The sequence below is a fragment of the Sciurus vulgaris genome, assembly GCF_902686455.1.
Source record: "Sciurus vulgaris genome assembly, chromosome: X".
In the NCBI taxonomy this organism is placed as follows: Eukaryota; Metazoa; Chordata; class Mammalia; order Rodentia; family Sciuridae; genus Sciurus; species Sciurus vulgaris.
The window spans coordinates 4,534,615-4,560,212 of record NC_136471.1 but is presented as its reverse complement, the minus strand read 5'-3'; the positions used below and the strand labels follow the sequence as shown (position 1 = coordinate 4,560,212).

The 25,598-nt window shown below is 45.4% G+C and overlaps 1 protein-coding gene and 1 long non-coding RNA gene across 6 annotated transcripts in view; one reads left to right on the top strand and one right to left on the bottom strand.

The window, feature by feature from the left end:
- Positions 1-3,782, top strand: part of MAMLD1 (mastermind like domain containing 1) — a 111,415-nt gene extending 107,633 nt beyond the window's left edge. For 3 of the 4 annotated variants that reach the window (XM_079124292.1, XM_079124293.1, XM_079124291.1), the window contains 2 exons: positions 741-825; positions 2,385-3,782. In XM_079124292.1, the coding sequence (XP_078980418.1) occupies positions 741-825; positions 2,385-3,493 (1,194 nt within the window). In that variant the 3' untranslated portion in view covers positions 3,494-3,782. The remainder of the gene's footprint in view (positions 1-740; positions 826-2,384) is intronic. The other variant, XM_079124294.1, reaches the window with a different exon arrangement.
- Positions 3,783-3,924: 142 nt separating this feature from the next.
- The window catches only part of LOC306651655, a 49,109-nt gene continuing 27,435 nt past the window's right edge, over positions 3,925-25,598 (bottom strand). The window contains exons 3-4 of one of the 2 annotated variants that reach the window (XR_013761170.1): positions 14,103-14,348; positions 3,925-5,080 (exon numbers count right to left, since the gene is read on the bottom strand). This is a non-coding gene — a long non-coding RNA (uncharacterized lncRNA). The remainder of the gene's footprint in view (positions 5,081-14,102; positions 14,349-25,598) is intronic. The other variant, XR_013761171.1, reaches the window with a different exon arrangement.

The following is a 25,598-nucleotide window of genomic DNA, read 5'->3' as shown; positions in this document are numbered from 1 at the left end:
TTGAAATGGAGACAGGAAGCTCCTCCCAATTGTCCATGCTACAGCCAATCAGGAAAAGGAAGGGACTTTGACATTGTCTGCCAACTCTTGAACTCAGACAGTGTGTCCATGTGACCATTTGATTATCCAGCCTTCATGTCAGGACCACCCAGACAAACTCGGTCCTTTCCCCATGACAGCCTTGCAGAGCCTTGGACGCCCACCACTAAATAGACCCAAATCTGCTCTGCCCCAGTCACTGCATCCTTGGAATGCAGCCAGTTTGTCTGGGTCTCCCTGAAACTGGCATGGCCAGATTCCTGTCCACACTGGGAATGGTCTGGCCAAAACAAAGTAGCATAGGACTGTCACCTCCCTCCTTCTACATACTCTGCTTCTATTAATGCAGCCTAATGTTACATTTGTTCTTTTGGTGACCACATCTCACTGCTGACCCATTCTGAGCAGACAGACATTCAAATTGCCTTAGTTTTTTCTCTGTGCACTTGCTGTTGAGCTCTGCCTCTTGCCCCATCCTATGCTGTTGCAGTTGGTTTTTTAACCCAGGTGCAGAATCCTACTTTTCTTTCTACCTGTGGAATTTTGCTGGGGAGGGCGGGACATGCATGTGAGCGTGTGTTGGTGTGTTCACTCATGCTTTCGCTGCACCAAAGCCGAGTCCTAGGTCCCCACACAGTGATCCCAAGACTAACATTTCTCAGCAGCTGTAATCTAATGTGTCTTTTTCATCTTCTGTTTAGCAAGAGAAGCAGAGATCAGGTCTTATGGCAATGACCCCTAAACAGCGGAGTGTGTATATCGCTCAGCAGATGAGTCATTTTCAAGGTAAGCAGTCAAGGTCAGTCTTCCCAAGGGGACCAGCTAGGGGATGCACGTGTGGGGGTGGGGCAGGATCCCACTTCCGAGAAAGCAAGTCAGCTAAGTAGAACATGAATTCTGACCCTGGCCATTCACTTCCCCACACATTCATGCAGAGCTGGACTGGTCTTCCAGTTCTCATGAGTTCCAGGGCTACCAGCTCCCAGAGCCTCTACAGATAGCAGGGGTCCCCCACCTACATGGCAATTATGAATATAATTCATATATACTGGCTTAGGATACAGCAGTTAGCAAAAAGCCAGGCATGGTCCTTTCTTTGTGGAATTTACAGACTGCAGGCGGAACTGAGTTAAGCAGTCCTTACGAGCCAGTGAGGTGAGATTGGAGCAGGCCAAGGGTACTCGTGGGAACACGCAGCACTTGTCCCTTGGAGAGGGGTTAGCATCTTCATTTTACCCAATGCCACCTCCACACCATTGATCTTCCATCCTCATGCAAAAACCACTGTCCCTTGGAGCTTGATACCAGCCAAGTCTGTGTCTATGTGCCCAGGCTGGAGTGGCATGTCAGGCAGGTTTCAGCTACAGGGACTGAACAGACCAGTTTCAAGAAGGCTGGTGGCCTCAGGAGGGTTAACTTTTTGAGGCTGGAGTGTACTAAAGTAGATGAAAAATGTGGGGGTACCATGATAATAAAAGAACCTAGGCAGAGTTACAAGAGAGAGAAAAACTATGAGTGATTATGAGCAAGGACTGGAAGATGGGTAGTACCCAGGGCTGGCATTCTGGCTGCACTGTTTCCTATTTGACCTCAGACAAACTGAGAGACTGTCACGTGCCTCAGTTTCCAAAGTTTGCACTGCTCAATGGTACCAGTAGACTCAGGATGCATTCTCAAACTTAGGCACCTGGACCCCACCTCCCCTTTTCTGCTCTCTCTCTTTCCACCCCCAAGCTCTGCAGGAATCGGGAAGCTCAGAAGGTACAAAGCCTTTAGAAAGGAAGCTTACTGCAGTTCAAGTCTGCAAACATATGTGCCTCAAACATGGGGCTCAGAGGCTTTGTAGGCTGTGGGGAACACTCCTATTATCACACTTGTTGGGTGAAGACCTGAGGCAAGCCACACCCTCTCTAGTCTAAGGACTGAGCCATCTTCCACAGCCCAACCCACTCCACCCCACCCTTTCCTTTCTTCTGCAAAATATTCAGGACCAGGACCTGAATACCAAGCATGGAGGGTCACCGCAGACACAGCCCCTGGCGTCACAGACATTCCCATCTATTTGAAAAGGTGGACATTTGGCATTTCCAACCAGCATGGTCTGCTTTGGGTGAGGGGTGCTCTGAGTACAGATGTAGGAGGTCTGGGAGGGCTTCCCAGAAGAACTGTGTCCAGGCTGAGGGCAGAGAAATGAGGGGAAATGAGAGGAGTCAGTGGGGGCTGGGGTTGCTCAGTGAGGGACATGAGGTGAGAAGACATTCATGCTGAACCCATAGCCTGTCCAGTGGCCACAGTCCCTGCTGGGGATGCCTTTGGAACTGATCCCCATGTCTCTCTTTCTGTAGCCGTCCAAGAACAAGTCACCTCCAAGTGTAGCCAGACCAAGGCAAGCCCCCTGTCCAGCCAGCATATGATGCCATCCACACCTGGGCTCCTTCAGAACAGTGTGAGTCCAGAAATAATCCAACCCACCAGACACCAGAGCAACGAGGGCATGAGCATGATCTCACCACCTCTGAAGAAGCAGCAAAGAATATTCAGCTCTGGCCCCCAGTGTCCCACACCCTCACACTTGGCCCAGAACCCCCAGGGCAGTCTTGGCTCTGGCTGCCAGCATCCACAGAATCCCGAAGCCACCCCCATAGGAGCGTCACTGCCCAGGTTCTGCTCTCACTCCCTGGACAGTCAGCACTTGAGTCCCCACCAGCTCAGAATGCCTACTGTGTTCAACAATGCTGCCTGGGTGGTGGCAGCAACAGCTGTGACCACAGCAGTTTCGAGGGAACCCCCTCCAAGCCATGGAGATGACAGCATGAAGCATCATTTTGATAGCAACTCAGTCTTTGCCAAGGTGCCCATGGGAGTGCCCCCAGCAGCCTCGGCATTTCCATCTCAGCAGCTGGTGGTGCCCCCTAGTCAGGCTGCCCCAGGAGGCCCAGCTGACCAGAAGGTTAGTGATGTCTTGGCCAACCCCAGCTTCAGCCTGCTGGGCAACCAGAGCCTCCAACAGAGCCCTGTACGGGTCCCTGTGCCTGTGCTGAACACCAAGTCCCTCCAGCAGGGCATGGCCAGCATGGCTCCCATGAGTCCCATTCAGGGCATTGAGCCTCCAAGCTATGTGGCTGCCGCTGCCGCTGCTGCTGCTGCATCTGCCATAGCTGCCAGCCAGTCCCTGGGTCCATTTAACAGAACAGGTACCCCCACTGAGCTGCCACCTGACAACCTTTTGCCCCCATCTCATCCCCAGCCCCCACTAAATGATCTGATTTCACCCCCTGATGATAGTGAGGTGGATTTCATTGAAGCTCTCTTGAAAGGCTCCAGCGAGGGCCCAGATGAAGATTGGGTGTGCAATTTGAGGCTGATCGATGACATTTTGGAACAGCAAGCTGCAGTCCAAAATGCCACAGCCAAGAATGCTAACCAACTCACCAAGGGTGCTGGGGTGCTTTAGATCAGAGCAGGATGCCCGCAAAAGCCCCCATGTTGATGTCGCTCTAAGGAGTGGCCTGAATCCACAGCAAGTTCACAACTGGCTCCAGACAGTCACACATGGCTCCTCATTAGTGGTGTCAACCTTGCCCATCCCTCTCTCTACCCAAAATGATGGAAAGCTGGAGATTTTTCAAGCTACTTGTATATATTTAAAAATTTTGTAAATGGTTTTCCTAAACATGAATGACAGAAGTATTTATACTTGGTTTTGTGACTTTGTAAATAAAGTGACGGCTTTTGTTTCAATAGAGATGTGTTTATTATGCCTTGTTTTGTGTTTATTATACATTTTATACAAATATGCAGACAGTATTGTCCACTCCAGTGACACCTTGTTAAGCCAGGTGACTGAGTCGCTATGGTTTTGATGCTGTGGTTCTGATGCAATGAGAGATGTGGATGTGGCCAATGGGTGTTGTACAAAGTGACAAATGCTGAATAGAAAACCACTTGGTCACTGATTTCCATTTTCACTAAAAATTCTGTCACTTGCCTGGTGTGACTGTTAACCTCATTGTAGACTTTTCTGTTCCTGCTAGTTCTTTCCTAATGAGCATCTACAGCTGAAGCTATTCTATTGTTAAGTGCCCCCTGAGATACTGCAGGGAAGATAGATGTCCTTTAGATTTGGGAGAGGTGCAGAGAAAGCTGAACTCTGTTCAAGCTGTCCACCTTGAGGCACTAGAACATTCTCCTCCTTCTGTCATTCAGACCTCAAAGAAAGTCCCCACTTCGTGCAGCTTCAGGGCACCATCCCAGGGTGAAGGTGAGCCGGTCCTGCTTTCAATCTGCTTTCAAGTCCTTCAGCATTCGTTTTGGTGTAAGGCTCTGTGGTTTGAGGTGAAGAGTCTAAAAACATTAATAGTTGATTTGGAGTTTGTCTTTGATGGTTTCTATTTGCAATTATTGTCATGTATATTTAAGTGTCTGTTATAAAAAAAAATCTACACCCACTGTCCTGTAAACTTTTCTCAGTGTCCAGATTTTGTGTAATCACATTTTAATTGCCACCTCGTATTTTGCCTCTACATCAAAATCTGGCATCTATTTCAAGCCGGTGTGTTTTTTTTCTGTTCTGTAATAAACAGCCAGGAGAAAAGTGCCTCTATGTTTTCATTTTTCCAGGGAGCGTTCAGTACCTACAAACCCAGGTCAGCTTAGCCTGCTAGTGTCTCTGGTTCTCAGAGGCTGTTTGATGTCTTGTGCATCAGAAAGCTGCCACTGTGAGGGCAAAGGGGTAACTAGTCTGGGTAGCACACATGATGGTAATTGACCATCGTAGCATAGAAGCATATCATTTTTGACCCTAGATCCTTAATTTGCAGAGCAGGAACAGGGTGGGTGGCCCCTAAGGTAATTCCACAGTGAAGGCAGGGGCAGGGAGTCTCCCTCAGGAGTCCAGACTCTGCACCTCCATCCTCTTGCCCTTGCTGAAGACCACACTTGCCCTTCTTTGCTCAGACACTGCCACCCTTGAATATGAAGTGAGAGTGAATCCAGACGAATTGAGCACATGACTATATCAATTTGCTATCCAAGTGTGGCCCTGAAAATCAAAGGAGATAATAAAGCAGGCTATAAGCAAAAGAGCAGTGAGGCCTTACTCCAGGGCTTTCAGCTCCACTCATTTAGGGGCACCCACAGAGACTGGCTGGCAAACTCAAACTCAAAGTCAGTGTGTTCTCTCCTATGTGGAGAGAGGGGGAAAGGAAAGAGGAGGGAAGCATAGGATAATGTAAAGATAAAGGGAAGATTAGGGAATGTGGAAGGAGATTGAAAGGTGGAGTGGAGAGACAGGTAAGGGGAGCCAATGCAGAAGGAGTTCTTGGAAAACCATGTTATGCGCATATATAAGTATATAACAGGGAACCTTATCTTTATGTATGCATAAAAGAATCAAATATAAATAATAGGTGAGTTAAGAAAGCCTCATAGAGGAAGGAGAATGGGAGAGAGGACGAAGGACCGGAGAGAAAAAGGGGGATTATGAACTGAAATTGAATTCCATGTGTGCATGAGTTTGTCACGATGAACCCCACTACTATGTGTAACTATAAAGCTCTAATAAAAAAATTTAAAAAGAGTGGCTGGGTAGGGAAGTGACCCTGAGGTGGGTGACATGTCAGCTGCATAGAGAAATATACCCATACTTTGAAAAGGCAGTTAAAAGAATCTAGTGACACAGACAGGCAGTACCCCTGCAGCATGCAGCAAGAAGGGTCCCCTTGCCTCCCTCTCCCATGGCTCTGGCCCAAAGCCTGGGCTATATGCAGCCCTGCTCATTCTGAGTGGAGCCAGGAGAGTTTAGTGGGCGGGGGCCGGGAGTTGGGGGACCAAATGGTGCAGGTAGAAGGTCAAAGTTGGCTTGCCTTCAGGTCCAGGATGTCAGTGGAAGAAAAGGCATTACAGAGATTTGCTCCACCTCCAGAGGAGCTCTGCTCCCTGAAGTTCCAGCCCAGCCCCCTTAAACCCTGACTAGCTGGTCAATCCTAGCAGCCCAGGAAGCCCACCAGCTTTCCCCGCCCCCCTCCTCTCCTTTCCCCAGCCACACATGCATCCAAAGGCTTTGCTAAGAGTGGTGGGTTTTCTTTAAAGTACTGCAGAAACAACAGGGACTCCCATGTGCTTCACCCATGGACCACCAACATCACAGCAACAAAGTGCCTTCCACAGTGCTTTGTCTCATTTGAGCCTCCTCTGAAGGGGACCCTAATAAGATGACTTGAACCTCTGCCTCTCCCTCCAGGTGGCAAGGACCAAACCAGTAGGTGGCAAACATTCACAAATGGAGCCACATCTGTCCAAAGGTGGGGAGAAGCTAGTTGGGACACACACACACACACACACACACACACACGTGCTATAATAGCATGGCTGAAGCAACAATTGGGATTAAATGTAGTTGAAACATGTTCTGAGGTGGCCCTGTCATGTTCAACAAAGCCAAAAAATACTCTCATAAGATGTCCACATCCAATACTTGATGGCTGTGACTTAGTGCCAAAAACCTCAGGGTGGAAGAAGCCTTACCTGTCCAACGACCAAAGGAGTCATGGAAACAGCCATTATCCAAAAGCCCCAGCTTTTATCCCCCATTCAGACAGGCCCCTCCCACTTCCTGCTGAGCATTCCTGTAGGTCTAGGTAATAGGTATCTATTCCTTATCAGTATTATCCATCTGACTCAAGTGTCCTATCCATGATAGGTACAGCTATGCTGGAGCCATAGGACTCAGCTGTCAGGTCCCCTGTCTCTCAAGGTTTGGACCATGCACCCAGTGACTATTTCTCAGAACCTGCCAGTCAGGGAGCTGTATCCCATACCCTGTAAATCCCCCTACCAGCCCTCCCGGATGTCCTCCTCAGCCTGCCTGAGAGCCTTATGGGTCAGAGCTGTCCCCACTTCAGTTTCCCAGTCTCCACAGACCCAAAATAAAAGATGGCCGTGTCCCACTGAGCTGATTCTGTCTTCCAGTAACAGAGGGTCTAACTTCCCAAACCAACCACATGAATGACCTCAAGGCTGAACCAGTTTGGGCTACAGTGCAGACAGTTCCCTGAACACTGTTCTTGATACCTGATCCCAGCCTGACCTCCCAGCCTCCCAGCAGTGCCTTCCCTCTCATCTGTTCTCACTGCTTCTGTCACTAGCACCATCAACCATTCCTTTGCAGGATTCCTCCCAGGGGCACCCATAAAGTGCCAACCCCAGCTCTCTGCAGCCCTTGCCAAGGAGTGAGTGGCAATGCCCTGCCTCCTTTTCCTACCCACCCCCAACCCAGAGAAATGCAAATCCAGTGTCATCTCCTTCCCCCTAAGTAGTCTGGTCAAAACACAACCTCTTCCTAGCCATAAAACCAATGAAAATTTTCAATCCTCAGCAGATTCACTCCTTCACAGAAATGTGCTGACCCTTGGATCCTGGGGCCTATGGTGTCCTGGGACCCTTCTTCCCCTCTGTCCTGCACCTGGCTCTCTCTCTTGCACTGATGTACATTCTCCCATCTCTCTACAAGGAGACACTTCAGTCATTATTCTTCTAACTTGGCCTCATCCTCTCCCTACCTTCTGGCTTCTTCTCCTGGGCAGACAAACTGGTTCAGTATCCTGCATCCCAACATCTCAGCAGCTCAGCATCTGGACATTCTGACTGAAAAGAGTGTGGTCAGGGCCCTAATTATCTCTCCTGGGAATGTTGCCAGACTAGGTCTCACAATGGGCCAAAGCCCTCCAGGCACCTTGAAAGGGTGAAAGAACTTGGAGTCTTCATCCTTCCTTTGACAGTAGCCTGGTCTAGAGTCCCTCAGTGACCTCCTTCCTGGCTGCATGTTTTTCTCTGAGAGGATTGTGGGGCACTCAGTTGCTCATGACTCCTGAGGAGCTACGGGTAGATGCCTGAAGGACTCCCATTAAAGAGGCAGAAAGAACCACGATCTCCCCTCCATCCCTGAGGCCAATCCCAGGGGAGCTGCCAGAAGTTCCCAGGGAGGTATGTGAGACCACCAGGTCTTCCCTCCTCCCTTATAGCAGGCTTAGGCCCAATGGAGTGTTGAGACCAAGGTCTGTGGGTAAAATGTTGTCTCTCATTTGTCCTCCACCCAGGAAAGCCAGGGGGTCCAGAGAAGTAGTTCTACATTTTTTTTTTGGAGGAGGGGGCACCAGGAATTGAACTCAGGGGCACTTTGCCACTGAGCCATATCCCCAGCCCTTTTCTGTATTTTATTTTAAGAGAGGGCCTCACTAAGTTGCTTAGGGCCTCACAAAGTTGCTGAGGCTGATTTTGAACTTGAGATCCTCCTGCCTCAGTGTTCCGAGCTGCTGGGATTACAGGTGTGCACCACCTCACCCAGTGGACAAGATGTTCTAAAAATCAAATGTGGTTGCCTTCCCTAGTATGTGGCCATTTTGCAATTCAACTGAAATGTTGACATGTACATGCCAGACATGGGGAGGTAGACATCATCCCCAACCTCACAGAGTTGACTGGGGAATGGTGGGGGGGGGGGGGGGTGGAATACATCTACCAGGATGATACCAGGGAAACAGAACCAGTAGGGGGCGTAGGGGATTATGTAACGGTGGGGGGGGGGGGTGCAGGGACCTGGTTAGGCAAACCCAAATCCACAGGACAGGGCATCCGGATAGGCAGGCTGAAAACTCGGCAGAGGCTGGTGCTGCAGTCCACATGTAGAAATTCTTCTTTCTCAGGGAAACCTCAGTTTTGCTCTTAAGTTCTTTCAACTGGCTGGCTGAAGCTCCCCTAAATTTTGCAGGGTAATCTTCCTTATTTAAATTCAAGTGATTGTAAGATGTTAATCACAGCTACAAAATACCTTCACAGCAAACATATTAGTGTGTGATTGATGAACTAGTCACCAAAGCCTAGCCAAGTTTATGCATAAAATGACCCACTAAGAGGGGACAAATGATACAAACACATGGGCAAATACAATAGTAGTAAGTCGTGTCAAGATCTATGAAGGAAACACAAAAGGGGCAGAGAGAGGGAGAGACCTCAGCTTGGTGGGGCTAGTGGGAAGCAGGAAACAGCATGCTTTAGATAGGGTGCTCAGGAAAGACATCTCTGAGGGGGTGATATCTGAGCTGAGATTAAAGAGGGAGAAGAGGCAAGCCATGCAAAGAGCTAGGAACAGGCAGAGGAAACAGCAAACACAAATGCCAGGAGGAATGGGAAGGAGGCCATGGGGCAGAGCCTGGTGAGCAAGGAAGAAGGCAGAAGAGCACTGGGGAAGCTGTCTTGATTCCACAAGGGAAGCCTTGGGTCACTTCAGTGCCCACGAGGAGACTAGACCTCAGAATGAATGAGGGAAGCTGTAAGGAGGGTCTCTGCCTGCCTGCTTCACCCTGTGGGCTTGCCAAGGACCATTCAACTCAGAAGGTATAAACTCCTCATTGTGCCTCCCCCAAGCTTGGGCATCCTCCTCTTCAGTGAAAGGTGGTCTTCCTGTTCCCCTTCCTCACTTATGGATGCCTGAAAACTACTTGGTCTCCAAGTCCAGAACCTGGGAGTTATCTTTGATGGTTGTTTTTCCTTTGCTCCTTCCGTATCCCAGACAGATGTAGTTTCTCCCCCAAACAGATCTGCACAATCTCTGTGATCACAATGAAACCCCAATGGGAATATTTTCTGAATATGACAAAATAGTGTGAAATTATTCATCTGGAGATTCAACAAAGCAAAAATATCAGGAAATTTCTAAAAAAGAAGAATAAAGAAAGGATCCTAACACTATGGAAACATTATGTTAAGCAAAAGAAGCCAAACTCAGAAGGTCAAGAGTCATCTATTTTCTCTTATATGTGGAAACTAGAGAGGAAAAAAGGGAAAGGGTGTACGATCTCATGAAAATTAAAGGGAGTTCAGTAAAGCATAGGAAAGGGACCAGGAGGTGGGAGAAGAGGAGGTCAAGGGGAAATACTGATGAATGATATTGGCCAAATTACATTGTTACATTATGTCCATGTACTCCTAATGTAACAACAAATAACAGCATTATATATAACAATGATGCACCAATAAAAACATGGAAAGAAGAAAAATTTAAATTTTTTTTTAAAATAAAGAGTAGATATTTTTATAATCAAGTTAGATAAAATGTCTCTAGTCATGACATTAAGCCCAGAAGACATTAAGGGAAAACTCCTGAAATTGCCTATATAAAATTTCTGAAACTTGCTCAAAGAAAAACACATCAGTCAAAAGATAAATGACAAAATTAGAAAAAAAAATCACACCACATGACACTCAACAGCTAATTTTCCCAATATGTAAAAATAAAAGTAGTAAATTATCTGAAAGAGAGATGAGTATGAATTCCATAGCAATTTTATTCACAATAGTCCAAAACTGAAAACAGCCCAGGTGCCTATCAATAAAGAAACTCTGATATATTTATACAATGCATTCCTACTCATCAATAAAAAGTCATATTCCTCAGCAATGAAAAGAAATGAACTATAGATACAGGCTGCAGCACAGAGGGATTTCAAGTGCATTATGCTAAAAGAAGGAGGCAACACACAAAAGCATATATATGGTATGATTCCATTGATATAAAGAACTAAGATAGGCAAAATTATGAATGGTGAAAAAATCAATAACGCAACCCTTTGGTCAGGGTTGTGGGTAGATTGGAAAAAGGCACAAGGGAACTTTCTGGAGTGCTTGTAGGTTCTATACCTTGATAGGGTTAGGTTACACAGGTGTATGCATTGGCCCAAACCCAGGGAATGGCTTCTGTAAGATATGAACATCTCCTTGTAAATAAATGTGACCTGCAATAGAAGAATCTTAAACAAACATTGAACTCTAGTTAATGATTTGCTTTAGTGCTTGGGGGTGAGGTGTACTGAGGCCTGCTGTGTACTTTGAAGCCCATAAGATAAACAAACAAAGATGATTGATGGGTTGATAGAGGAAAGGGTAGAGAACAGATATGTGACAAAGCAAGCAGACTATCATGTTAATATTTGAATCTGTGAGGTAGGTCTGTGTATTTCTTCAAACTTTTATGAATAGTTGAAAAACTTCACAATATTAAGGGGAGATAATTTTCAAATGTACTAAGGTGTTTTTTAAAATACAAATCCAGCAATCTGAGGTGGAAAAAAAAGACCAGAAACTAAGTTGCACTTGGGAGAGGAGAGGAATGGTGCTCAGTGCTCCTACAACTGCTTTTCCAAAAGCCAACAGAGTTTAGTCCAAAACTGGGGCAAGGAGGCAGTGGGAGGACCTCAATACACAAAGCAACCAAACAGATTGGTCTTCGTTCTAGTGTGACAACATTGTGCAGAAACTAACCACCTGAACTGTTGCCCAGATGTTATGCACACTTAAATTATCCCTGTGTTCTCAACATTTTTAAAACTATTCTGTTTTCAATTGTTTCTATTTTCAGCTTCTTAGCTAAGTGATTTACCTTGATAAACATTTATTCTTTTTTTAGTATTTTTTAGTTGTAGATGGACAAAATACTTTTATTTTATTCATTCATTCATTTATTGCTGAGGATGGAACCTAGAGTCTCACACATGCTAGGCAAGTGCTCTACCACTGAGCCACAACCCCAGCACACATTTATTCTCTTGTACCTACTAAATGCAAAAAATTAAAAAAATTATTTCAAATCAATAAAAAGAAGATTAACTACCTATTGAGGAGGAAATTGAAAAGGACATGAATAATCATTAATAGAAGAAACACAGGTCTGGAGGTGGGACTCAGTGGTAGAGCACCTGCCCAGCATGTGCAAAGCCCTGGCTTCCATCTCCATCACTACAACAACAAATAAAAGTATAAATACAAATTTTCTATGAACATGTAGTGAATCCCCAACCTTCCCTAAGATGAAAGGAATGCCAATAAGACCAATGACACTCTGTTGTGTCATTTCTGTCAGGTTGGCCCCAGATGTAAGAACTGATAATAGTCAGTGTAGATGAATCACAGGGACCCGGTCCTCTCTCCTTCACTGCTAATTGGAGGGCAAATCAATGCAACTTTTGTGGAGACAGCTTGGCAAGTCTCAGGAGAGCTTCAACTTCAGTTTGTGCACCAGACCACCTGTGGGGCTTTTGAAAAATATGACTGTCCTGGGCCCTAACATCAAAGATAATCATTTAGTAGAACTAGGATAAGGCTCAGGAATTTGCACATAAAGCTTCAGGATCAAGGAGAACTTCTTTGAATTTTGGCATGATAAGAATCTGTCATAGGAAAAGTGGTAGGGTCATTCACAGATGTGTGTACAAAATAGTTGATTACAACCTCCTTTGATCTCACACCAAACTGGAAAATTCTCAACTCTTCAAAATAGGGCCGAGCAAGAGCCTTCAATGGAGTATTAGGCAGCTATTAGAAAGAATATGGAACTTTCCATTTTTGAAAGTCTGGCAACATTTTCCAGCCAATTTGGCCCCATTTGAGAACCCTGAGCATCACCTTCCTCTGTAGACCCAAAGATCCAAGAGGAGCCTCCATGAACCTACTACAAAAGTTTGACCTAATCTTGCCTCCAGAATCTTGCCTGAAAATTCTCAGGGAGACAAAACAGCCCTTATCCTTGCTCCACAGAAATGCTGAGTAAGGGGCCTCAGTAACCAGAGCTTCTACTGCTCCAAAAATGGACAGTGAATAAGAGACTGAACAAAAGAGGCCCTCAGAGGAGACATTGTTACTTTGGACATTGCAAATGCTCAGCATTTAACCCTCCCTAGCATTTACTTTATCAGAATTAATTGATATTAATTTTGACTGCCATCATTTTATAAATAGTTCTGTGAATCTTGAAATGAGGAAAGTACCCTCTCATCCCTCTTCCTCAAGAACACAGGATAAGAGTCTCAGGGACTTGATTATCAGCCTTGGTACTAACTAGCTATCATTTCCCTCTGCTAGAAGAGTTGCTTCAAAAACAGTTTTCAGAGACAAGATGCAACCAAACAGGCAGCAGAAATGGGACGGGGCCTTTCTCCATAAAAGAAATTCGAAGCTCCTAAGATTTGGGGTTAAAAATTTGTCTTGCTCATAGAGATCAAATCAAATACAGGTATGAACATCCATATTGCATTGCCAAGATTCTTCCTGGTAAGTGAAAACAACAGAGAATCAGCAAGTAGCAACAAGATGCAGAATTACACCAAAGGATCTTACTGGCAGCAGATTTGATTTGATTTCAGGGCCAGCACCAAGACTTTCCACTAGGGACCTGAAGAGCACTATGGGGCAAACTGGTAGGTTTCCAAGACGGAAGTTGTCTTTTTCTCTCTTCAGATCTGTCACTCTCCCTTCCATGTTATCTATGGTTCAAAATTACATAGTTTGGTTGCCTTGGAATTTTAATGCGTATTGTTTGTTTTTCTGGATTGTCCATTCTTTGACACACAGCATGTGTTTATTAGATTTTAAAGTCAATACTATGAGACTCCATATTAAGAGTATGAAGCAAAACATTTTGGGAGCAAAAGGATATTCGTGATTTTACTTTGCATTGCTTAGGCAAAACACAATTGCAATAAGGTGAATATTTACCTCTTCCATAAAAATTTTTAGTACAAAGTTAATGTACTTAGAGGAAACTATCATTAAAATTCAGTTTTGCTTAAAAAAGGAAGTGTGCTGCCTAAGTCTCCCTGACACACACACACCAGAGACCCAGCAAAGTGTAAGCAAGGCCTCTCTTCTTCCTTGCTTCTTGGACACAGGCCACTGGCCCCACCCACTCAGCCCCCTTCACCATAACCCCATTTTATCTTCCAGAGAGTGGAAGGAAAGTGGACAATGAGTCATCTCCTTCTGAGGCACGGGTGCCTGAAAATGGTAGGCCAGGCATCCTGCTTGAAATAGCGGGTGAAGGTAATGTATATGTATTATCATAAGAAACCTTGCCATCTGTAGAAATATAGTCTCCTCAATGGAAGATGGAACTGAGGCTGTTAGCAGAAGTTGTTCCTGGAGTTGGGGTGAAGAGTGCTCCTGATTTTGATTTTCTGCCTTCCTAAAATCAGGGAGCTCTTTCCCCCAACAGGTTTTATTCAACCCAGACTTACCTGGGCCTTCTTGGGATTGTTTGCTGATTTAGGCAGAATCTTTCCAAATCCCAGACTGCAGAAGATCCCCCTCAGCCTGACTTCCACCTCAACCCACAAGCCACCTACACAGGCCAGTTCCATTCTTTTCCTTCTAAAAGTGGATTTTTCAGTGTGGCACAGTGGCACAGCTTGTGATCCAGCTACTCGGGTGGTTGAGGCAGGAGGATTGCAAGTTCAAGGCCATCTGGGCAATTTAGCAAGATCCTGTCTCAAAATTGAAAAAAAATATATAAAGGACTGGAAATGTAGTTCGGCATTAGAGTACCCCAGGATCAATCCCCAGTACCACAATAAGTAAACAAATAAGTGGATTTTTCTCCTCTTTCTAACCCACTCCCCCTCTATGACCATGGGTGGTGGCTTCTGCATCAGAAGACTGGGAGTTTGGCCTTGGTGGCTGAAGCATCCACTAGTTTTCTGGAAATTGAAATTCTGTGGTCATTGAAGATGTGAGGCACGTGTAACAAAGCCTTCATGGAAATGCAGCATTTTCATTTCTATTTTCTGGGTGGCTTTGCTTTGGATTTGATAAATCAATCTCCTCACACTCAATAATGTGGCCCATGGTCAGCAACAAATGAGGAAATGTGTGGTCCTTTCAAAATGTCATGCAGAGTACTGGCCCACCCTACATGCTGCCTGCCCAGAGCCCTGCCCCTTTTGAGTGGCTGTGGCTGCAAAGCTCCTCTGGGGACAAAGGGAACAGACTTGGCACACTGACCACCCTGGCCTGCAAGCAGTAGTGGGAGGATTCAGCAAGTGTGGACTCAGGCCAAAGGCAAAGACCCAGCTGCCCCAAGGCCTCATGGGACTTGGACACAGTCTGTGAGCCAAGGGGCACCACAGGGCAGCCATTAAGCACTGGAGTCTGGCGCCAGAGCCCCTGTGCTCAAAGCATGGCTCCACAACTTGTTAGCTGCTGGGCCCTTATGCAGGTCAGCAAACTACTTAGTGTCTCTGTGCCTCAGTGTCCCCATCTGCCAAATGGAGAAAATACAAGTATTACCTCATGGAGCTGTTGTGAGGAGTGAGAAAACAAATACATTCCTCAGAAGAGTAAAGAAAGAGTTACCCTAGGACACTCCTAAGTAGATAGCCAAGAGAAACGAAGCAAACGGCCACACAGACACACATGTAGGACTGTTCATAACAACACTATTTATAAGAGTTGAAAGGGGAGACAGCCCAAAGGTCCATTAAAGGACTGGTGGATAGATAAACAAAATGTGGTCTATCCATATAATGGAGTATTCTTCAGACTTAAAAAGGAATGAAGTACTGACTTATGCTACAACTTGGATAGACCCTGAAATCATTGTTTTAAGTGAAAGAAGCCAGACACAAAACTTCACCTCATTTAATTCATTTGAAAGTACAGAATAAGAAAATCCATGGAGACAGAAGCTAGATGAGTGGGAAGAGAGGCAGAGAGGCATGGAGGCATAAGGGGATGATAGCTAAAGCATACAGGGGTCTTTTGTGGCGATGAATATGTTCTAAAATGGTGGTGTGATAGCTGCACATATCTATGAATATAACCAGTGAATTGTACACTTTAAATGGGTATGTTGTGTGATAATATCTCAATAAAACTGTTTTTTAAAAAACACAAATTTTACTCTGCTTGAAATAAGCCAATCATCAAAAAATAAAACAAATGTACTTTGCATTGAATTAACTTTTAACAAGATTCAATCCATGCAAGGCCTGTAGAACAGCCCTCACTAATCCTAGCTGCTTTCCTCTCCTGTGTGTGTCACTGCCTTCGCACGAGTTGGGCACCCTGAGCAAGTTCACCCATGAGGATATTTCAATGCAGAGCCCAATTCCCCACCTCCAGATATACCCTGCCCCTTGTGAGGATGTGAGGATCAAGATATTAGACTGAAGCCTTGGTTCAGAAGGGACTACCAGTTTGAGGCACAGAGGTCTGCACAAGAGTAGAGAATAATATGGGTCAAGGGAGAATCCACTGAGCAAATAGCTTAGAAATCATCCCCTTTCCATGATTCAAACATCAATTTTTTGTGCACAGAGGACCTCATGGCTGTGTGTCCCTCTTGACTCCTCCTGCAACCTTCCAGGAACATGTGATCATGCCCATGGTCTGCCTGATCCTAGAAGCAGGAATCTCTGAGGGGAATTGGAGGCTGATGTCCAGACCCTCTGCTCCACCTTCTGTTTCTCAGATGCCTGTGCCCACCTGGTGATAAGCTGGATCCTTTGCAATGTAAAATTACTTATTGGATGAAAAGCAAAACTGTAATGGGTAGTTCCTCCTACCTCTAGCAGTTGGTCATAGGAGACCTGCCTCCTCAAGGAACAGGTCTATCACTTCTGGAGTCACCTAATGTCAAGCAGATCTGACGGCATGCCCCTTGCTATGTCCTTGCCTTCTTCCACTCCACTCATCTCTTCCTCAGCTTTGGCCTTCCAGTCATGGAAAAGCCCTTCCTGGGCTTTTCTAACAGTCTATACCCACCATGCTGGACGGTTAGGGATAAGCCCTTTGTATGTGCTGTTTCCCATGGAAGCTTGCTGCTGGCATTAGTTGTTACTATCTTCTTCATTGGGATGATTCATAATTATGAAGATACAACAATGTCCTCCCAGGCAAAACGTATTAGTAAAATGTATTAATCTTTACATTTTTTCATTTACATTTCCTTGTGGGTAATATTCGGTTCACAATATTCCAGAGGCAATATTCCCCACAATCTTCCATGATAACTGCATGGCTAAAATGAACACAGGAATGACATAACAAGAAACAAAGTCAGCTTTTAATATCCAGAAAATATTTCTTGTGTCCATTGACCAGACAGTAGTCTCAAAAGTCATGCTGTGTGACTGGGAGTGGTCGTACATGCCTATAATCCCAGCATCTAGGGAGGCTGAAGTAGGAGGCTTGCAAGTTCAAGACCCACCTCAGCAACCAGCGAGATCCTAACCAACGTAGCAAGAACCTGTCTCTCTCTAAATGAAAAAATAAAAAAGGACTGAGGATGCACTAACGCTAGGTTAAATTCCCAGTACCAAAAAAGAAAAAAACAAAGCCATGCTGTGACTACTGAGGAAAGATTTTTCTCCTAAACACCTTTGGTTTCATGATGACCAGATTTATGAGATAGCCTGGCCAAGCTCTAGTTCCCAGTGATTCCATCAAACTAGTCTGTTACTGTGAAAGTGTTTGGTAGTTTTTGTTAGTATCTACAATCAGTCAGCTTTAAGGAAAGATTATTAATCCTTGATAACATGACGGGCCAACAATCAGGTGAGAAACCTGAAGAGCAAAAACTAAGTTTTCCCTGAGAAGACAAAATTCTGCCTCAAGATTGAAGCATTTATTCCTGCCTGAGTTCCCAGCCTGCCACCCATCCTATGTCTAGCCCCCACTATCATGTAATCCATTCCTTATTATAGATGTGTATGTCATATATATTATACATATCACATACTTGCATGAATATACTCACATATATGATATGGGTGTGTATGTGTGTGTGTATACTGCTGGTTCTGTTTCTTTGATAAAACCCTGACTGCTACAATTCCCATCAATTCCAGAAATCAAATAGACCACAACACAATAATACTAGGTGATTTTAACACACCTCTCTCACCACTGGATAGATGGTCCAAACAAAAATTGAATAAAGAAACCATAGATCTCAATAACACAATCAGCAATTTAGACTTAACCGACTTATATAGATTATACCATCCAACAAAGAATGAATACACTTTCTTCTCAGCAGCACATGGATCCTTCTCTAAAATAGACCATGTCTTATGCCACAAAGCTACTGTTAGCAAATACAAGAAGATAGAGATACTACCTTGTACTCTATCAGATCATAATGGATTGAAATTAGAAATAAATGTCAGAATAAAAAACAGAAACTTCTCCAATACCTGGAGATTAAATAATACACTATTATATGATGAATGGATAACAGAGGCCATCAATATATCAAGTACCAAGTTCAACTCTGTTGCATCCTAGGGATAGTAGAAACATAGGACACCATAAAAAGGTGGAAAGCACTCCTGTTTCCTTCCCCCTTCCCACACCACTTCAGGCCAAAGAGGGAGTGGAAAAAGGAAATAAAAATGGAGAAGCAAGACACTTGGTTCCACACTCCCCTTAGGATTCAAGTTGCTATCTAGGAAAGCAAGGCAGGGAAGGGGCAAATTGACTCCCAGGTAAGACTCTGATAAGGATACTTCAAGCCCCAGAGACCATGACATCTTCAGTCATTAAAGATTTTTTGGCTGCCCCCCACAGAGTAGAGACTTGTGAGCAAGATAAGAGTCACTATGGACCATGAAGATGCAATGTGAACATTTGCCTGGGTTAACCCCAGATGCCAAGTTCACAGCCTTATGTGCACCTGCCCACTCCTATTCAGGATGTCTACATTGGGGCATTGCTCTCAAGGCATGATGGTAAGCAGCACTCCTTTGTTAACAATAAAGAAGCTGCAAAATGAAAATGTGGGAGCTCACAGCAGTTGTGAAAGTCTCTGTCAAACCACGGTGACCACTAAGGGAGTACAACCTCTGTGTCAGGATGTGCTAAGTACCTAGATGAGGAGTGGGCAGTGGTCCTACCAAAGTGTCCTCCAAGTATGCCATGGTGTTGCCAGCCCAAGATCAGGATGGCTTCTGCCCTACCCTAAGATGAGTGAGTGGCACCACTAGGCCAGGAACTTAAGAGGCTATCGCATATTCTGCCCCAGCCCATCAGACCCGCTGTGGTGACAGCATTGCTGGGAACATCAGTCTTCAACCACCAATTCAGTTCCAGGACAGCTAGACAGAGTCACTGCATAACCTCTGTCTCCCCTCAGGATAGTCCCAGGTTGTCAGAAGTTCCACAGCAGGAAACACAACCAAAAACGGGGGGGGGGGGGGGGGGGGAGCTTTTTATCAAGCTGCACTAGGGCCTCCTGTCTGCTGCTGATCAGTGCAATTGCTGAAGGTCATCCCAGTTGGGCAGGTATTAAGTCTCCTGCTCTAACCTTAGCGTCCATTGCAACAGTGCCCAGCAGACATGCACTCGCACAGCCGCAGTGCACTGTGGGAATCATGCTCGTCAATAGAAGCACGTCAGAATTCTGCTGAGATCGAGAGGCATTAGAGCATCAGGATGACTCTAGGCAGTCTCCAGTGATTCTCCTCCCCTGAAAAATGGCATCTCCATTGCACCCCTGAGGTCAAACAAGCCCTCCGTGATTCTTCTGGTTCCTGAGATGCCACCAAAGGGACTTGGGCCGGGATGACACTATAACAAGAACAAGGGCCCTGGACACTTGATGTGTTTCTCTTTAGAATTCTTGTCACCATTTTTTAAAAAAGGAAAATTCTGGGTGATTTTTGTCTTTAGACTAAAGACTCCTTTCCTCTGGAGTTTTCCTTAATGCTAATCATTAATGCATGCTCCATTTTCTCTGTGTATATAGAGCAGACCCCAGTTGAGCATTTTTAATGAGCGCCTGGTAAGATGCAATTTAGAAAACTGTGACCCTCTGCCAGCCTCTTCAAGATGTTTGCAGCAGTTATTTTTCTTTTCTTTTTTAATCATGGGAGAGTCTCAGGCCTGGCCCCTCTTGGTTCTGGGGAAGTGAGGGGAGATCCCGCAGAGCCTGACAAAGGCTGCCTCTCTTTCGAACTCTTGATGCACAGAGCTGAGCTGGACTGGGCTGGGCTCCAGGCCCCACGAGAGGGGCTGGGAGGTGCCAGGGACAAGCTGCTCAAGGGTTGGGCAGAGGACAGAAGCAGAGCCTGGGAACCTGGCAGAGACAGCCCAGGGAGCATTCCACAGTCTCTTAAACCCAGGTTGGAATAGACAGAAATGAACATGCAGCAAGCTGCAGGTCCCCCAAAGTCACATTTCCCCAAACAATGTCTTAATGGCAGGTGCACTGTGGCTTCTTCTTGATACTTTACAGAGGTCAACAGAGGCCACATGGTACAGTAGGATGGCTAGAGGCTGAGGGTCTGAATTGCAACTCAGCACTTTCTGGCTGTGTGATCCTGGGCAACCTAAGGGAGTTGATCAAGGCTCCCCAGCTAGGAAGGTCCAATCCAAGAATCAAACATTCAAAGCCAATGCTCTTAACCATCATCCCACAATGCCAAGCACAGACAACAGGCCTCTTTGAGTGTCTAGTATCCAGCTGTGAAGAAAGAACTACTTCTTGAAGTACATGTTAGACCTGGGCTCCTCACTAGCCAATATTACTTTTTTAAACTTCCCAACAGATCTCACTTTACAGAGGAGACACTGCACAGAGAATTTAGGCAACTTGACAAGGTCACACTGCTGAAATGTGGCATAGCCTGAACTCAAAATTGGTTCTACCTGGCTCCAGGGCTTATAAGGCAATGGCACACTTTGTGGTTCAAAAACCATAACAGAAGAAATGCAGCTGTGTGTGTGATAGACAGGCAGTTGTTCATTCATTCATTCATTCATTCATTCATCCATTAGAAAATGGGGTTATGGAATCTTTGTGGGGGTGCATTCTGGAGGTGGAGCCCAGGGCCGTGTGCATAGTAGGCAAGTGTTCTCCATTGAGCTATGCCCCCAGCCTAGGGTTATGGAATGAAAAGAGCACGAGTGCCTGCTTTGTGCCAGAAGGCAGAGGATAGGTACCTGGAGGTCTCAACACAGAAAGGGAGAATATGAGAAGGGGACCCCTCCTACATGCCCCACAGAAGAGGGGTACATGGTTCAGAGAGTCCTGAAAGACAAGAACTTGTTGTCCAGACCTCTCTCCATAAGGGTAAAACAAGGATCAAGAGAGGTGCTGGTGATATTCACACACCATTATCTTCCTTATCCCAATTCCTTGAGAAAAGACTGATAGCAGAGATAGTGGGTCCACCTACAACCCCTTAGTAAAAAGAAACCCAGCATCCCTCATAAGCCATTCAAAAGATAGAATCTGTGGAGCTGTGGCAAGGCATGAAAGACAAGGTGATAAGGCCTCATTATCCAGAGTTAATTTTACCAGCAGGGCAGAGGGAGTGCCCCAGGTCAAATGTAAGAAGAGGAAGAAGTGGTAAGCAGGTAATATCTTCACAGGCAAAATGTTGTCCATATATTTAGACCCAGTTATCCAGTCCAAGACACTCTTCCTTTCTTTTCCTCCAAGTTGGTGTAAATTGACTCATAAATTTAGAATACATAGGTATTGGATGGTATGTGTACATACTCGCATCTGTGTTGTGTGATTATGTATAAATATACTTAGGTGTGTATGATCTGTGTGTGTGTGCACATGTAAAATCATTGTACGAAACCAAACTCAATGAATAGTGAGTGCCTATTCTGGGCCAGGCCAAGCACTGTGCTAGGTGCTGTATCAAAACTGTAGGCAAGCAAACATGATCTTGATATTCACAGAGCTGGCAGGTTACTAGGGAGAAAAATGTACATTTTCACCATCCAGAATGAGCTGTCTAGTACAACTTGGAGTGAAGCTGCAATATTTGAAGCGCAGGCACTCCAATGGCATTCAGGGGACATCCAAGAAGACTTCCCTGAGGAGCTGACCATCTGAGCTGTACTATGTAGGATGAGGAGGAATTACCTAGAACATGAAACCAACATGCATTCCAGAACTCTTCCTAGAATATATGCAAAGGTCCTATGGTATGAAGGTAGTAGGAGAGTGAAAGAAAGTGGAAAGTATAGTAGGAAAGTGTAGGAGAGTGAAAGAAAGCCAGTATGGCTGGAGCAGATAAAGCAAGGCTGGATATGGTGCAAAATGAGGCTGGATCAGACCATGCAGGGCTTGGCAGACCATGGTAGGGAGTTTGGCTTTATCATGAGAGCAACTGGAAGCCTCTGAAGGGTTTCAGGCAAGAAGGGGTGGCATAATCATATTGATATATTAAAACAGTATTCTCTCTATAGTATAAAAGAACACCCGAGGGACCAGAGTTGAAGCCGAGATCAGTTAAAGGGATGTGGGAGTAGTTCTAAATAGAGACATGGGTGTATTCAATGAAAAGGGTGGAGAAAGAGAAGTGGATTCATCTGAGCGAGACGATGGAGAAAAATGAGCTTAACTTAGTTATTATCCATATAAGTGGATGAGTAAGAACAATGCATGATGGCTCTGTTTACAAAAGTGCAAGACTGTTAGTATTCATTCACCCAAGATGCAATGCTGGAAGTTAACCAAATTTGAGGAAGACCATGAGTTTTGTTTAGGCCATGTTGTGTTTTAAGTACCAGTGAAAAATTGCATATGAGATATTAAGTAGGCAGATAGACTTGTAGGCCTTGTCTTCAAGGTACACACTGGAGATAAGAATTTGGGAGTCATCCACATATAGACATGGATTAAAGCTAGGTGAGAATGAGATTGCTGAGAGAATGTAATGACCCAATAGAAAAGAAGCCAGAAGAGCAGAGGAAAAAGAGTTCCAAGAGAGTAAGGGAGAAAGCAAGGAGAATGTGATACTGTGGAAGCAAAGGAAAAAGGAGTCTTGATTCAAATATTATCAAGAGGTTAAGTAGAATTGGGACTGGAAATGGCTGTTGGATTTAATAACATAAATGTACCCTATTTGAGTACACGGTTAAAAAACCTGACTCAAGTGAGATGTGGGGTGAGTGAGAGATGGCAAAGTGGAAACAGAAAAAGTAGGCAACTCTTTCTAGAAGTTTATGAGTGGGGGAAATGAGATGAGATGGTAGCTGGAGGAGGGTATGGAGTCAAAGGTACAGAACTGAGCCATCTGGAAGTATCCAATAAAGGAAAGGCAAAAAGACACAAGAGAAAGAAGGGAAAATTGGCTTTGTTCAGTTTGGAAGGGCCTGAAGGAGTGGGTTTCTACTCTGGTGACTGGTCTCCCATCATAATCTCAGTTGCAGATCCTAAATGGGCACTCAGTACCACCCAGTATCCTACTACACTCCAAGTACCTACTACAGTCCAAGTGTTTTTCAACTTCTCTACATGATTCACATTTTCTCATCTCTCCTTAAACCTCCCTCCCTGCTCCACTGCCAACTCCCAACTCTTCCCTGACCCATCTATGAGAAAGTAAAAAGAGAACAGAACTGTCTTATCTGCAGGTCACCAAACCTATCAAAGACTCCCTCACCCTGCCTTCCCTCCTATAGCCACCCAACACATGACCTTGTACCTTCAGAAGGCTAGCCCCTCCACATGCATCCTGGCTGCCAGACACTCGACCAGCATGGGGGGTTGCTCCTGCGTTCTGCCCAGTCACTGCTGCAGGATTCATTCCTGCCTTCTCCAGATCATTCTCATCGTATCCCCTCCCCCAAGCTAATTCCTTCACTTCACCACTTCCCTTCACGGCCAAATTCTTTGAAGAACTATCTACACAGGCTCTCATCACCATATCTGCATTCCCATTGTTTCCCCAACTCATTGTAACTGGGTTTCCATCCCCCTCATGCCAGTCCAACATGGCATAGACTTCTTACAGAAGTCACCAATGACCTACTTCATGTCAAAACTACAGGTTAGTAGGAGGCAGGTGTCCTTCAAGGAACAGCAGCGAGGGCCTCTCTTAGGACAGAAAAGCACATCAGCGAGATGGACTTTCACCAAAGGAGTAGAGTCCACTACCAAAGTAGTCACAAGGGCCCTTTGTCAGCACACCCATGCCCCCACCCCAGGCAGCAGTAACTTGTAAAATTGCTCTGGTCATCTCCAACTTGCTCTGTGAACTTGGGTATGGCTCTTTCCTCCCATGCATCAGCTACAGTTCCCAAGATGAAGGGGTTTGATTCAATCCTCAAGTTTCCTTCTAGTGACAGCACTTAGCTCAGGAGAGTGGTTCTGTTTTGGAGCCAGACTGCCTGAGTTCAGATCTGACTGCTGCCACATACTAACTGCATGATCTCAGAGCTACTTACTTCCTCCAAACCCCAATCTGCTGACTGACACACTAGTATGATAATAAGATCTGCCCCAGACAGTGGCTGTGATGATCAAGTGAGAATTCCTTCTGCAGGAAAAGTAGCTGCTCCTGGGCCTGACAAGAGGTCAGTGCTCAATGAGCATTAGCTATTAGCCACTTACCTGCACACATTCTTGATTTGTCCTTAAATGTACCTCACACCACCAGGATCACTACAAATGCTGACAAACTTAAATAAACCTGGAAGCTGCTGTGCAGGAAGGGCAGTCTCCCGTTCACAACTCCTTTCAGAAGAATCCAATCAAAATCGATTTCATTCTCCATGCCAGCAGGACCTGGGGATTGGAGAGCCCCCATATAGCTTTCCTGAAGTCTAGGAGGATGTGGCTGGAATAAGAGGGCTGTTTGCTCAGCATCTGGGCACTTGGCTGGATTCTGCCTTCCCCGGGAGGCTGTTTCTTGATACAGAATTGATTATTCTAATCAAGGCACTTCAGTGCTCAAACTGTTAAATATAAATAGGTTAGTGCAATATGAAAGTGTGGCTGAAAGGAACTAAATGAGAGCAGGCTTTCCTGAGAGGAGTCTAAAATAAGTGTGCAGTTAGCATGCAGAAATAGCAATAATAGAAACCCCAGGCTCTGACTGACGTTGGTGGTGGCAAATGAGGTTCCACGTGGTCCCCAAAGCGATCATTCTGCAAGACGCAATCTGGAGGCTGCCAACAAATCCAGATGCCCAAGCCAAAGTAAAATCTTTCCCAGCCTAGAGAATGCCACAAATGGCTGGGACAATGACATGGAGTAAAGGTACCCATGGCAACAGAACCTGGGTGCCACTCAGGGTACTCTGGGGCTCTTTGGAACAGACCAATGTGGAATCTTCTCCATGGGGTTCTCAGGCTTCCTTCTGAGAGAAAGCCTGGAATACCAAGACTAGGATTCTAGCTTAAAGCCACCTTTGACTTGGCCAGGGGTGTGGGAAGGAAGCTTATAGGAAGCAGACCAAGGTATGCAAAAAGTAGTAAGTGACCTCAGCAAAGATGTCCTGAGATGGTGGCACTGGAGGCAATTGCTCAAAGTTCCTCTCTCTATGGTCTCTCGTGGATGCAGGTAGAAGACTGCATTTCTTTGTCTTCAGCTCTTAGGCAGACTCAGCAGCAAAACTGGAAAAAAATGAGCATGTTGGAGTTTGGCCTCACATGAAAGTCATCTCTTTTACTGGTTGAATTGTGTCCCCCATCCCAAATTTATATGGTAAAGTCCTAGCTCTCCAGTGACTCAGAATGGGTAATTACTGGAAATGGAGTCATTACACATAAAATTAGTTAGGTTAGTATAAGGTCCTACTCGGGCAGGTTGGGCCCTTTAGTATGGCTAATGGCCTTATAAGAAAGGGAAATCTGGACACAGAGACAGAGATACAGAGAGCATACCATGTGAAGATTGGCTCAGGAATGCCCACCCCTACCATCCAACAAGAGAAGCAGGCACAACCAGGACCTCAAAGTGCCACTGCCCGGAACCACAGGAACTTCCA